The sequence below is a fragment of the Glandiceps talaboti genome, chromosome 12, assembly GCF_964340395.1.
Source record: "Glandiceps talaboti chromosome 12, keGlaTala1.1, whole genome shotgun sequence".
Classification (NCBI taxonomy): Eukaryota; Metazoa; Hemichordata; class Enteropneusta; family Spengelidae; genus Glandiceps; species Glandiceps talaboti.
Genome location: NC_135560.1, coordinates 4,835,493 through 4,851,078, shown reverse-complemented (window position 1 = coordinate 4,851,078; position 15,586 = coordinate 4,835,493). Strand labels below are relative to the sequence as shown.

At 35.6% G+C, this 15,586-nt stretch overlaps 1 protein-coding gene across 1 annotated transcript; it reads right to left on the bottom strand.

Moving 5' to 3' along the window:
* Positions 1 to 792: 792 nt before the first annotated feature.
* On the bottom strand, positions 793 to 15,421 carry LOC144443635 (neuroplastin-like). Its single transcript, XM_078133178.1, has 6 exons — positions 15,293 to 15,421; positions 10,415 to 10,732; positions 6,740 to 7,081; positions 5,272 to 5,574; positions 3,591 to 3,729; positions 793 to 2,396 (listed from the first exon to the last, which is right to left on the bottom strand). The coding sequence occupies exons 1-6, from the start codon at positions 15,351 to 15,353 to the stop codon at positions 2,327 to 2,329; spliced, it is 1,233 nt and encodes a 410-aa protein (XP_077989304.1). The 5' UTR covers positions 15,354 to 15,421; the 3' UTR covers positions 793 to 2,326.
* Between the last annotated feature and the right edge of the window lie 165 nt (positions 15,422 to 15,586).

Sequence of the window (15,586 nt, the reverse complement as noted above, 5' to 3'; positions counted from 1 at the left end):
CAATATTTTAAAAGTTTACTCAAACCTGTATTCCTACCCCAAAATCACTTTCTTAAATTGATAACATAATACAAATAATTTGTTCCCTTTACTCTCCAACTGAAGCACACATAATAGCAATAACTTGGGTTTGTAAAGTAATTCTCCATCACAGTATTCATCCATTGCAGTATATTAGCCATGTCTATATTTCTGACAACTGATTGAGTTATCCTGTAAAATACTGAGTGGGGGTATTGTAATAATATAACAGAACTCCATAACACTTGAATGATAGTTGCCAGGTGTGCTTAGGGTATTTACACAAGTGTTTGTAGTGTTCTCAGCAACTGCACTTTCACAAGTAAAGCGAGTGAAAGTGTAGCAAAAACTACAGCAAGTCAAAGTGCAAATGCTCAGAAAGCATAAGTGCAAGAGCTCAGGCTGAGTAGCTACACTCATATAGTTATTGGGTTCTGTTAATCTGTAAAAAAATGTAACTGTGTTTTCACAACCACATCTACAAGGAATACTCACAAACAGCTATGTGCTCATTTGCATACAGTTGCATGTATATTACACCGGGCTTAAAAATACCACTAGTATATGCAAATAATCAATCTACATAGTTTATGTAAATTAATATACATAACAAAGGTGTTTGTACCAAAACAACCACAAATAAATAAATAATAATTACATTCTTAAATTCTGTTTTGAGGTAATTTTGTCTTCTTTTGATGACAGATCTTATCAATCAATACTTTGACAATACAAAATAATGCTGCTCCTTGTTTCAATAAAAGTTCATGGCTAAAAATCTATGTTGTTTCACTGACAATGGAGTACTTAATTGCTAAAAGATAAGTCATTTAACTTTACATTGTTGTATTTGAGTAATCAGTTCAAGAACACGCATACAGCAAAAGAACTGCCTTACAAACTAATATCAGTTATAGAATCTGCTAACTGGCATGTTGCCATCTGTGTCCACTGAATCTGTGACTACACTAGCACTTGTCCTATCTCCAGCTTGTTATAGAAGCCTATATCAACTGAATTATATGATTTGAAATTATCTCCATAAACTGATTGGTTGCAATGGGGAATGATTACACTACGTCAGACTATTTGATTAGTCAAACAGTCATTATGTAAATGAACACTCAAACTGATTGGTTGCAATGCGAAGTGATTACACTAAGTCAGACTGTTTGATTAATCAAACAAAGTCATTATGTAAATGAACACTCAAACTGATTGGTTGCAGTGGGGTATGATTACACTATTTCAGACTGTTTGATTAGTCAAACAAAGTCATTATGTAAATGAACACTCAAACTGACTGGTTGCAGTGGGGTATGATTACACTATGTCAGACTGTTTGATTAGTCAAACAAAGTCATTATGTAAATGAACACTCACTCTGATTGGTTGCAATGGGAAGTGATTACACTATACACTATGTCAGACTATTTGATTAGTCAAACAAAGTCATTATGTAAATGAACACTCAAACTGATTGGTTGCAAAGGGAAGTGATTACTCTTGGCAGACTATTATAGTCAAACAAAGTCATTATGTAAATGAACACTCAAACTGATTGGTTGCAGTGGGGTATGATTACACTATATCAGACTGTTTGATTAGTCAAACAAAGTCATTATGTAAATGAACACTCAAACTGATTGGTTGCAATGGGAAGTGATTACACTACATCAGACTGTTTGATTATAGTCAAACAAAGTCATTATGTAAATGAACACTCAAACTGATTGGTTGCAATGGGAAGTGATTACACTACGTCAGACTTTTGATTAGTCAAACAAAGTCATTATGTAAATGAACACCCATGACTGTAATGAACACAGCGTGCAACTCATGATTTACATGTTATTTATGTAATGATAATGTTACACAAAATAGACAAAAATTAAATTATCCGGATTCCCCATTAAAACTGATTGGTCATAATGAGGAGTGATTACACTAAATTGGCTAGCTTGATCAATTGAAGTCATATGTAAAATGTACACACACAAATTGTGATGAACACAGACCCTGGAGTTAATATTAATGATGCAATGCATGAAGCGTGATCATGCAAATTCCAGGTACTGCTACATGTTATGTAAATTTATACATACAGGTATTCTGATAACAGCTTTAGGGGGAACGTGGCTAACTTTAACCAGTTTGAATGGTTACCATGATTTACAAGCTGGTTGGTAAAACGAGTACTTAAGTGCTGTCACAGATTTAGCAACGTAGACTGACTGAACAGTGTGGATCTATACACACACAAATCAACATCGGTTGAATGTACAATCTGCTGAAAGGTGTGGACTTAGGCATTAATATTACGTAGTCTGATGTCTGCCTCCTTATTGTTGGTGTTGTCATTCATCTTTTTGGTCCTGCAAATAATAAACAAATTATTATAATGAGAATGACGAAATAATTAGTTATGCTTTCATACTGCAAAACTGTGATTTTAATACCCATGACAACTACCCTAATAGGTAAGATGTTTATCATTTTATGTGACTGCCTGTCCTGAAGTTTGAATTAAGCAGTTACTGTCCAGCAATAACTGAAAATCCAATCACTATTGAGTTCATTTTACACTATCCACATGTCATCGGTTTTTCCAACATTGGCTGCCTGACAGCAAAAAGTAACTTCCAAGTGGTTGAAAGGTGCCTTGACAGATTAAAAACTTTGACACAGCTTAAAAGAAGCAAAAATCATGAAATCAACAACATTTAGATGATATTGGTGCATCACTCAAACAACAAAGTACTATAGGTCTTGTCATCTCTAAAAACTAATACTAATTGTCAAAGTTAACACAACAAGACACCAAATTTGACATTGAGCTGGATGACAAATGGGGAATTTACTTTGGGATTTTTAATTCATAAACTTTTATAAACTCCTACTATGTTTTCCTACTTTGAAGAACAATGTGACTCAACATTGACCAATTCCATGTTTTGTAGCTCAATAAATTACAAAAACTTGAAAAAGCTAAAAAGCTCTGTAAAAAGTTTGTTATTGTATGTACAATAACAAATATTTTGATTGTTTTGCAATTTTTTGAGTTACAAACAAGGATTTAGTATATGTGTTTCACATTATTTTTACAAGTGTAAAAACACACAACAATTGTTTTATGAATTAAAAATCCAAAATAAATACCAATATGTCATCCATATGGACAGTTTAAAAGGCTAATTTTCAATGTTGGGTCAGTGTCTTGACACTTCCAAGGTGTATCACACCAACATTTTCATGAATACAGTCCCCAAAATGCAACTAATTTAAAAATTGTGACAGATTTCTTTCCTACATAGTCCAACATTAGGAGATAAAAAATCTGTGATACTCCCTAAAACAGCAGTTTCATAGGTGCTCTATGAGCTCTGTGAGCATATTTCAAGGTCAAAATCATCTAGCATAATGAGCGTCATCTTAATCTGACCCCTATTTATATGCAGAGTAGGTCTTTAAGTATTTGGGAGAGTGCTGACATATACAACTCTGAAAGAAAATGTTTGAAAGGAATGTTTAAGTATGAGTAATTAAGACAACCATAAACAAAGACTTACTCTGAATCAGACATCTCATCATCATCGTATTCTTGCATCTGTTTACTCTTCTGTCTTCGTTCACAAATCAAAATAACAACAATTAAGACTATAACTTCACATAGTATACCAACGAATGGCCATAGAGCAGCAAGACGATCTATGTAGAGAAGAAATACAATTGAATAAGTATGGGCACACAGTTTACAGGACAAATACAGCTGAATTAGTAGGGGCACACAGTTTAGATAAGAAATACAGCTGAATTAGTAGGGGCACACAGTTTAGATAGAATTACATCTGAATTAGTAGGGGCACACAGTTTTGAGAGAATTACAGCTGAATTAGTAGGGGCACACAGTTTAGAGAGAATTACATCTGAATTAGTAGGGGCACACAGTTTAAAGGAGAAATATAGCTGTATTACTATTAGTAGGACACAGTTTAGAGAGAAATACAGCTGAATTAGTACGGGCACACAGTTACGGGCACACAGTTTACATAAATGATCGACATATTCAAACACTTACATGTACATACACGTACACAAACTTTAAGTTCTAGGGTTCAAGTTCTAAATCATTCATATTAAGGTTCTGTGAATTGGGTGGGAAAATTGACCATAGATTCATACAGAATCTCAATAACCAAGTTCATAATTTGGAAGGAACTTCAATAATATTATAATGTTCTTGGATACACAACCAAGTTACTTTTATATTTCATGTCTACGTTTCGGCAATGTGACTGTTGCCTTCCTCAGGACAAACTGATGACGAGTACGTACTGTTCACCACTAGATGGCAGTGTGGTAAATAAATGGGAAAATTTATTCACTACAAGACCCTATTTTTTAGTTGTTGCTAAGGGTAAAGGCTTGGTCACTTGGCATATTTAATGTTCAATTATGGAATGCTCGACAGTCACTGACAACCCATTACTGTTGTTATCTTTGAGCAAGACCCTACTATTTGATTGTTGCTAAAGGTAAAGTTCTGGTTACTAGGCATATTTACGGTCATTTTTGGAATATTCTACAATCGCTACATATTTTAGGTAGACTGTTCAGAGTTACAGCAGTGCATACACACATACGTAGTGTGTACCTTGATGGTCATAATACATACAATACACATTATTTGACGCAAACGGAAATACTGCCCATTATTGTTGTTATCTGTGAATAAGACCCTACTGTTTGACTTTCTCAAGGTGTCATGATGGTTGCTTGGCATTTCTATGTTCACTTTATGTTGTTCAGTCCCATGACTACCCTACACTTGTGATCTATGTGATACACTGTAATTTTACTGTTGCTAAGGGCTTGGTGATGGTTGCTAGAGATATCATAACGGATTGTTTGCAATAGCGGTTCAAGTGCAACTTTCCCTGACTTGGTGAGCCAGCAAGTTGGGTGTCATAAAAATTGTTTGCATCTCTAAAGCTATTTGCAATGTCACTGATAATGGGTCAGTAAAACTGATAACAACTGATATGACATTAGGGGCTTCACACTTACATATTGAGCTTAGCTTTGCCTGATGTATTATGTAATAGTGCTTTTAAATTATCACATTTATAAATATTGCCAACAAACATTATTCAGTGATAAGAAAGATAAGAAACCCCACTTCCTTAGTTAATGGCTTGATTCTGTAATGTACATTGTATGTGTTTAAAACAATGTTAAAAGTCACAATACCTTTGACTCTTAGCAGGCATTCATCACTAATTGACCTGGCAGGGTTGGTAGCATTGCATATGTAAAGATCTCGGTCCTCATGGACAACTTTTTTGACTATGAGTGTAGAAACTAGAATGTTACTGCCTGGCTCTGTTGATTCTGAGATCCAAATACGCCCATTATCTGAGCTATTAGTCAGCGGTTTCAGACCACGGGACCAGGTGATAGTAGGTGGTGGGTAACCAGATACAGAGCATGGAATACGAGCAGTTTCTCCTTCCTCCAAACTTACTGACTGTTCCAAATGTATCTTTATAGGAGCTATATCAAAATTAGAAAAAAGTAAGAATTAATTCTACAGTGACTGCATCCAAATGTATATTTATATTTCTACAATTTCAATTATTTGTGTGTTATCATACAATAGATTCAATTAAAGACAATGAAATTGCCATGATAATATAATACACTTCACTATCAATACATACAGCATCATCATATAGTTATATAAGCTGTAATAACAAGTACTGCATGGAACACACTTTCTATTAATTTTTTTAGAAAAACAAAACACGAATATTGTTTGATCACATAAGTTTATGCAAAGCAAATCATTATAAAAAACAACATGTGATTGATTCAGTGAGTTACTACAGTCAATCACATGATTACAGACAAAATTTATGTATTTGATTCAGTGAGTTACAGCCAATCACATGATTACAGGCACAATTTATATATTTAATTCAGTGAGTTACAGCCAATCACATGATTACAGACAAAATTTATGTATTTAATTCAGTGAGTTACAGCCAATCACATGATTACAGACAAAATTTATGTATTTGATTCAGTGAGTTACAGTCAATCACATGATTACAGACAAAATTTATGTATATTTGATTCAGTGAGTTATAGCCAATCACATGATTACAGACAAAATTTATGTATTTGATTCAGTGAGTTACAGCCAATCACATGATCACAGACAAAATTTATGTATTTGATTCTGTGAGTTACAGCCAATCACATGATCACAGACAAAATCTGATGACAACTGATCCACACTATGTTACTTTCAAATGGAGAAACTAAGGATGATCTGATTACAACAGAACCCTAGATTTGGCAAAGTTAGAGCTACAACTTTTACCATGACTGCTTAGTCATACAGCAAAGCATGAAACTGAACAAAGTGTGTGTAAAAAAGAACTCTTGCGTGTTTTTAAAAAGGCATTACAGTAGTGGATAGGTATGTTTTGGATTACTTGTAGTCAGTAATAAAACAGTACATCTGGAACAACACTAAAAATGAGTGATTTTGTGTCTGCTGTACAGTCCTATTCTATACTAATGTAGCCCTCACTTACTGCTAACAAATGGCTTGTGAACAGCACTCCTAGTGGCCAAACCAAGAAATCTTTTATTTTTTCCCTATAACTGGAATATGGCATATTGTTGATGAATTGTGTCAAATGATACTTACCAGTGATTTGAATACTTTGTTTCTCAGTAAAAACTTGGCCTCCAACTTGATGTTCAGCAATGCACTCGTATATACCAGCATCCGATAGTTCAGAGTTGACAACTATGAGTGTATTATTTGTACGTATATCAACATCAATGTCTTCATCTCCGTCTAAATCAAGTGGACCAGTTTTCGTGATACTTTCTCCATTTCGTTTCCATGTGACATTACGTTGATTTGAACTACATTCAAGTGTGATGTTGACACCATACTTAATCTGGATGTTTCTTCCATTGCCTGCGTCACCATAGGTTCCATTAGTGGCTTCATCTTGGGGATTGCTGAGTTCCACTTGTGGAGCTGTAGTCAAATTAAAGTATAGTTGCATGAGTTAATGGATGAATTCAATTCAATTCAGGACTTGGTAAGATAAAATTTCCTTGATCCCAAGAAAATTTCAGGATTAGGCCCTATGTATTTGGTAAAAAATTAATGTGAAATCTTTAACTAATCAAACAAACCGTTCTGTTCCTTCTCTACTAAATACTTCAGTCTGTTAAATAAAAAAGTACAATATTGAATTGAAAGCGTCACAAAGATATACACATACATTTCATGTTTTTAATATTATTTTTTATTTTTAATTAACTGAATGACCCATCCTTTTTTGTGGGGTGCTACAATCAGAAACTTTGAAATGAATTAAGGCTGCCCTTAACCCTTTATTCAGAGCGCAAGTCTGTACACTTCTGAAATTGTGTGGAAGAAATGGTTTGTTCAAGATTTGCTAATGGCATGATAATTTTAAAGTCAAATCAATCAACCAATAAAGGTGATTTCTATATGGCACTTAGAGACTCAAACATTAATTGTTCTGTTCAATGGCACAGAGTAATCGGGTGATGGTTGGCATTGGTATGAGAAAGCAACTACAAAAGATATCAAATATTGGTGAATTTTTGAAGGAGAGCTTGGCCTTGATTAATTTGATACACTCAACAATAGGTATAACAATGCATGCACAAGTTACATAGAAATAAGGCAGAGGTGTTTTGCAGAGGTGCTGGAAGGAATAATTTGTAAGTCTACAAGTAGTAAACTAAAATTACTATAGTCCTACATCTATTTCTTAGATGGCTGGAAACGATACCCTGTGATTTCACACTTTTTAATAAAAAAATATGAATGTTAAACATGATACAAAGTGTTAGCTTCATTCACTTTCACCTATCGGTATGGGAAAAGGTGTCAATCAAAACATCTCTGCACGTGGAAGGTGGAAGTGACATATGGACTTAGCCACTACTTCTCATGACGGATATTTGCCATTAACGGTTCAAGTGCGACTTTCCCGACTTGGTGAGCCAGCAAGTCGGGTGTCATAAAAATAGTTTGCATCATGATCTCTAAAGCTATTTGCAATGTCACTGATAATGGGTCAGTACAACTGATATGACATTGAGCTTAGCTTTGCCTGATGTGTTATAGCTTTGCCTGATGTGTTATAGCTTTGCCTGATGTGTTATGGAACAGTGCTTCATCACATTTGTAAATATTGCCAACAAACATTATTCAGTGATAAGAAAGATAAGAAACCCCACTTCCTTAGCTAATGGCTCGATTCTGTAATGTGCTGTCTGCTATCAATGCTGTTGTGACAGGCCATTGTATAGTGTACGTCAGTTCATGATCAAGTACACAACTCAGAAACTACAATGGCAGATCTCCACAAAATGATGACTGGGTATGCTGCACCAGTATTTTGCAATGTTTTGTTTTTAGATAGTACAGTATACATGTTAGTGACTAAAGAAATGTGAAATTAGTACACGCAAGTATATACATGAACGGTTGCTATAAATCGATCATTGTAGACAATTTGCAAAATTAGTAACCTTTAAGTATATACTTAAAGGTTAGCTATATTGATTCTTGTTCTAGAATATGAAATGAGAATCCATTACCAGTAGTAAACTCAGTAAACTCATGTATACAGAGTAGCTACACTTGATTGTTGAAGAATAAGAAATATGAAATTTGTAACATGTACATGTTAAACATGAAGGGTTGTTATTAATCTGTTTAGATACATCATTACCTGGTTGTACTTCCTAGCCTAGCCTGTTTATGGCACTATTGAGATACATCGTTAGCTGATCATACCGCCCTAGCCCTCAAATCAAAAGCTTGTCTTGACTATGTATTCAAACAGTTAATGTAGCCCCTCTCCCACCCCCTAAAAAAAAAAATTGTTCATTTTACATAATCATATGTAAATATCAAGTAAATTATCACGTCTACTACATGTGCATGATCTACACCTAACTTGGTCAAGGTAATGCGTGTATATTTGCATAAGTTGCTCAAAAATAATAATAGTCTGATGAGTTGTCACAGTTGAAAGGAATGCATACTGTCCCCGACCAGGCTATTGGGCAAAATTTCCAAATTAAAATGATTAGTTTTGACAACATACTCACGACAAGCTGTTGATGCGAGGGCTAGGGACGTGGTACGACCAGCTAACGATGTATCTCAACAGCACTGTAAATGGGCTAGGCTAGGGTGATACAACCAGCTAACGATGTATCTCAACAGCACTGTAAACGGGCTAGGCTAGGGTGGTACGACCAGCTAACGACATCTCAACAGCACCGTAAACGGGCTAGGCTAGGGTGGTACGACCAGCTAACGATGTATCTCAACAGCACTGTAAATGAGCTAGGCTAGGGTGGTACGACCAGCTAACGATGTATCTCAACAGCACTGTAAACGGGCTAGGCTAGAGTGGTATGACCAGCTAACGATGTATCTCAACAGCACCGTAAATGGGCTAGGCTAGGGTGGTACGACCAGCTAACGATGTATCTCAACAGCACCGTAAACAGGCTAGGCTAGGGTGGTACGACCAGCTAACGATGTATCTCAACAGCACCGTAAACGGGCTAGGTTAGGGTGGTACGACCAGCTAATGATATATCTCAACAGCACCGTAAACGGGCTAGGCTAGGGTGGTACGACCAGCTAACGATGTATCTCAACAGCACCGTAAACGGGCTAGGTTAGGGTGGTACGACCAGCTAACGATATATCTCAACAGCACCGTAAACGGGCTAGGCTAGGGTGGTACGACCAGCTAACGATATATCTCAACAGCACCGTAAACGGGCTAGGCTAGGGTGGTACGACCAGCTAACGATATATCTCAACAGCACTGTAAACAGGCTAGGCTAGGGTGGTACGACCAGCTAACGATGTATCTCAACAGCACCGTAAACGGGCTAGGCTAGGGTGGTACGACCAGCTAACGATATATCTCAACAGCACCGTAAACGGCCTGGGCTAGGGTGGTACGACCAGATAACGATATATCTCAACAGCACTGTAAACAGGCTAGGCTAGGGTGGTACGACCAGCTAACGATATATCTCAACAGCACCGTAAACGGGCTAGGCTAGGGTGGTACGACCAGCTAACGATATATCTCAACAGCACCGTAAACGGGCTAGGCTAGGGTGGTACGACCAGCTAACGATATATCTCAACAGCACTGTAAACAGGCCAGGTTATATAAAAGGATTGAGGTACAATTTGTGAAATTAGTAAATTCATTTATAATACACTTAAAGGATAGCTATAAATTGTTTGCTGTACATAGAACAGGAAATGTGAAATTAGTAAATTAAAACTTACGTGTATATACTATCAGGGTAGCTGTAAATCGGTTGTTGCCTTGTGTTTCCTGACATATATATGAACCACTATCTTGGGAATCAACAATTTTCAGATTCAGCACACTCGTGGTATCTCCAGGTGCTACAGAGGTAGTTTGTATGTCATAAGCCTGTGTATTCATCTCATCTAGCTCCTCTTCAGGATCCGCACTACCAGATCTTTTGAAATACCATATTACAGATTTTTCAGGGCTTTCTTTCACTGTAGATGTAGTGCATGTGAAGGCCACATTCTGTCCGACTGGAGTTTTGGAGTTGGCAGGTTCAATTTCGACAACTGCGATGCAAGTAAAAACAAGTCCTTGTGAATGTGAGACACATATAGAACACAAATACTGTACTTGGATATACTTTTCTGACAAATGTCACATTTTAGTCAAAAGACATTTAAAATATTTTTTCCCAACTTGTAGTTGTTTGCGTACAAATAAATACTCCCTGGCAAAAAGAGGATTAATCCTCTATATCTCTAATTATACACTGTACAGTTTGACCTCATGCAAGTGTCAAATAGTATGATGCATATTGTAGTCCATGGAACAGATTTAAGTCATGCTGTCAACCATGACAATGAATGACTGATAACAGTGAATATGTTCATGATACACTTAGTTGGTAAAAATTCATTTCAGGTAAGACAATTAATTATGCAAATTATTATTAATTATGCAAGCAACTCCCATTAAAAACATAATCAGCACTAAGTTACAGTCTGGCAATGCCACAAGGTAAATTGAAGAACATTAGCTTCAGTACTCTTTGAGATATCAGTGGAACAAAATTTCTGCACAGACAGTCAGACAGACAAACAAACAGACAGACAGACAGACATCGCCACGACATTACCGTACCTCCCATATGGGAGCTAAAAATCTACCTACCCAACCTATTCTAAAACACTGAGTGTAATCGGAACCAAACAATATTTTTTGTTAGGCCTGATGACATTACCTAATAGTACCGGGTATATCTTAATTTTTTATTCCACTCTAGGCAAAATTTCAACAACAAAAATTGTTTTCAATAACATGACTTTAGGAATTAGGGTATGTAGGTCGGGATTTTATTTTATTCTACATTATTTTTTAAAATTATTCAACTCAAAGACAAGATACTCATTGGTCACAATACTTCCATAACAGTTGATGAGGTATACAAGAAGTAAATGAAGACAATTATGTGATTCAGAAGTAGACAAACACAATATGCAGACTGTGTTGTTATAGGCTGAAAAGACATCGTTTCTCTCTGGAATGTGATTTTTTTAAAAAGTAACCAAAGATCGTTTTGGCAAGAAAATCTACAGGGAAATAGAATCAAATTGTCATAATTTTACCTTTTTACATGTAAAAAAATGTTTAGGGTCGGTGGCTTAAACTGGGGTCAGTCAGGTTATCAGGAAACACACTACCAGTAGTATTTTTTTGTTTGGCCTATAATATTACAATATATTCCTGCATGATCAAATGCAAATGCTAACATCATTACTCACATAATGAATTGCACAGTAAACTAGAGTAGTTTGGATTTAATTATCACTCATTGAATAAAAACATATAAAACATGTAAATACACTAATTGACTTTCATTTTCGCTGCTTTTATTTGTGGCAGAAACTAAACATTATATCTGGAGTGGAGTAAAGAAATTAAATCTAAACAAACAACATAATCAGTCATTCACAATTTAGTCTACTAACTGCTACTACTAATTATGCAGATTTTATATACAGTCAATAGAGCGATGCCTTGGGGATGAATTTCCCAGAAAACTAAATTCTTCAAATTTCTCTCTCAAACTCTGCCATATAGAAATTTGCTTTCTGTCCTTTAGAAATACTACAATACAATTTTATAGTCCATCATCTTGTTTTCAAGCAAATTTATAGACAATGTTTTAGTATCCTGTTGAGTTAAACGGTGTTCAGCAGCCATATTTGATTCTAGCGTGGCTTTGACTACATTTTGACCTATATTTCAGAAGTGAAGCCGTAACACGGAGCATTGCAGTTTTCATGCAATAGAATGGTTAGCCCTATGTGGTCATTGAGGGCACACCGTACAAGGATATTGAAGTACGATTATGTAGTAAATATTGGTACAAAACAGCCCTTTTGGCGATGTGCTTTGCTCTGAGGACTGGGAGAGTCTAGTTTTCTGTAAACATCACAGGGTATACATGCTACTGGCTTGGCTATACTGTAAAGAAATTGATTCAATAATGTAGTTTTACAGTGAACAGAATCGATGCATCCTGTGAAATCAAATGAACTTTAAGGGTGTGTGATGCATACAGTGGCAGTGAGATAGGTTTCGCCTGCTTTATCATAGGTATTTCAAATGTAGTATTTCATTACATCATACAGGCATCGCCGCATGGGACATCACTCTTCATAAATTAGTTATTTTATCATATTTTGAATTAATCAATGCTGAGGTAAAATACAACACCAAACAGGTGAATACACCAAAATATGCATTCATATGAATTCACTTACAAGAAACTTGCTGATTTCTCATAAAAATGGTTTGCTACGGTGGAAAATTTCTGATAACATAGCCTCAGAGAATGGGGTAAGTAGGTCGGGATATGTATGTTATTTTATCGTTTTAATTCTTGTTATTTTTGAAAATTTGGCTTCAACCCCTAAATATTTACAGGCATCACTGGGGAAAGAAAACGGATGTGCATGAAGATCGAGAATATAAAGAATTTCTTATCTTTTTGTTTTAAATGATTAAAAACTTTAGGGTTGGTGGCTTAAACTAGGGTCGGTTAGGTTATCAGAAACACACATTTTATTTTATTTTGCCTAAACAAAGAATAAACATTTCAAGTCCACAAGGTTTGAGGATGCACGACATGTTAAAATAACATGGCATTGTCATTGCTTATCTTGTTCTCATATATAAGCACTGTTTAATTAATTTGTCTAGCCAGCATGACACACACACAATTTGTCTAGTTACTCTCCATTTGATGACTAACGATTTTTTATGATTACTGAATAATTTGTCTGTTTCTTAATCAGTATTTTCCTTGGCACACACCGAGTATCTTAGACTGAAGGATATCAGCCACTGAGGGCAATCTTCTCATCCCTTTTTATGAGAAAAGGGATGCAAAGGACATCCCAGTGAGGCATTTTACAGTCTACCAGTAACTGTAACATTTGTCTATCGATAAAATACATCCAATATCTGATTCAAAACTTTACATTCTGTATAGCTGAATTACATCTCTACTATAACTACTACTAGTAGTAGTACAAAGTTATTCACTGTGCTGTTTTCACTGGCCTTGCCATAGTGTGTAGGGACCATTCTATTGGCTGTAATTTTCCAAGAGCCCAGACAATATGACCCATCCCAAGAACCCACTGTGAAAAGAACCCAGCCCAACAGCTCAGTTCAGATGTTAGGATCATTTGTTGTCCATGTGTAATCTATTAGGAAAGTGTTAAACTAGTCTAACAGACCATTAACCTGTTTGTCAACAAATTGTTACTCAGTAGTTAGTGGGATGTTAATAGATTTGATCATTACAAACATAATAAAACAAGTTATTTTTAAAATACCACTGAGAAATTTAGATAAAACTAACAAGGTAGTGAATTAAAAGAACATTTTCAGAAAGCATAAACCTACACAGTTTTAAATATAAGTTTGTTTAATTTGAAAGACTGGACAATTCAGCAAAGCCAGTAGATTGAGAATGTGTCTACGTCTAAACTGCTGGTTCGGTAATTGTGAAATGTACGTGTGTGTCTTGTCTTGGAAATAGAAATTGAAACATTTTATATGTCAAATCCCACCTTCAAAATGATAATTACCTCAATACATTGACCATACATCCAATACAACACAGCATTTAATCATCATCCAAGTGTTACAACACTCAGCAAATCACAGTAAACTGAGTAATGTTCACACTCACAGGGTAGAACAAACCATATCATTAGCTCAGTCAGAGCAATTTGTCAAATCTTTTGTTTTGGTATTTCTTTGGGGGGGGGGTGCTGAAAATCGGGTAAATATTATAATTCAATATTATAAATTAAATATATAAAATAATTCAATCAACTTCAATTGCACAGAAATACATCTGAAATGCTGGCCTTCCATTAGCTCTGGGTGTATATGCTAGGAGGTGTCGAACATCACAGCATATATACATCCAGAGCTAACCATCCATCAATATATCTATCTTGTCAGACAAGTGATTTATAGGTACATACATAAAAATGGAATGAACACTAAGAGTAGGATTTGGATTTTAAAAAAGAAACCTGAAGCTGTACGTGCTACAACACCCTTGACTGTTGAAGTTGACAAATAATTGTGTTGAACTCGTAATATAATGAAGGGAAAATGATTATAAAATTAAAATTTTCCATCCTTGAAAATTGACTTCACATCTCGTCAACTACATGTACATAATGTGACCTGTCTGATTCCCATGTTTCTTGTAATTTCACCTGAAAAAATGACTTACACGACTCGCAGTGTTACTGTTACAGTGTTAGCAGATGCAGGTCTATTCTAGTTTTATGTTGATATTGATAATGAATTCATTTAAATATTCAATACCACCTTGCTTCGATAATAGCACCCATTTTTTGTGTGTACCCAACAGATCAACGATCCAGAGAGGATCTGTATTACAATATCAAATAAAACGACTGCAATGTGAGTAATCGACAAATTATCGTTTCACTGGAACACAGTTCGTCTAATCCATGCATTTATATTTGTATGTGCAGTCCAGGGTTTCGGTGTTCTAATGTTACAAATAACAAAATTATAATGCAAGCGATTTTTCCACGCCATTTACTTACGAACTCCGAGTGACAAAGACAGTGAGGTAGCCAAGATCGACAACAACAATGACGTCTTCATCTTTCTAGATTATCTTCGTACGAATTACAAGGGAGCAAAGTCCAATTTGGTGAGATCGAAATTTGTCTGCTCCTAGATCCTCCTGAATTCCACAAATGGCGAGTGATCATGTGATCTGAATGTCATTTACTACGACCTTTGACCTCTACTTTCACTTTTACAGATCGATTAGATTAATAAGAAATATTTAACCGGATGATCTGAGTAAACTTGTGTATGTATTTGCGTGCTTA

Coding starts and splice junctions, on each gene's coding strand:
- LOC144443635 (XM_078133178.1), bottom strand. CDS start 15,353: ATGAAGACGTCATTGTTGTTGTCGATCTTGGCTACCTCACTGTCTTTG. Junction 7,082..10,414: donor TACCCTGATAGTATATACAC/GTAAGTTTTAAT, acceptor ATTTGACTACAG/CTCCACAAGTGGAACTCAGC. Junction 5,575..6,739: donor ACAAAGTATTCAAATCACTG/GTAAGTATCATT, acceptor ATTTTGATATAG/CTCCTATAAAGATACATTTG.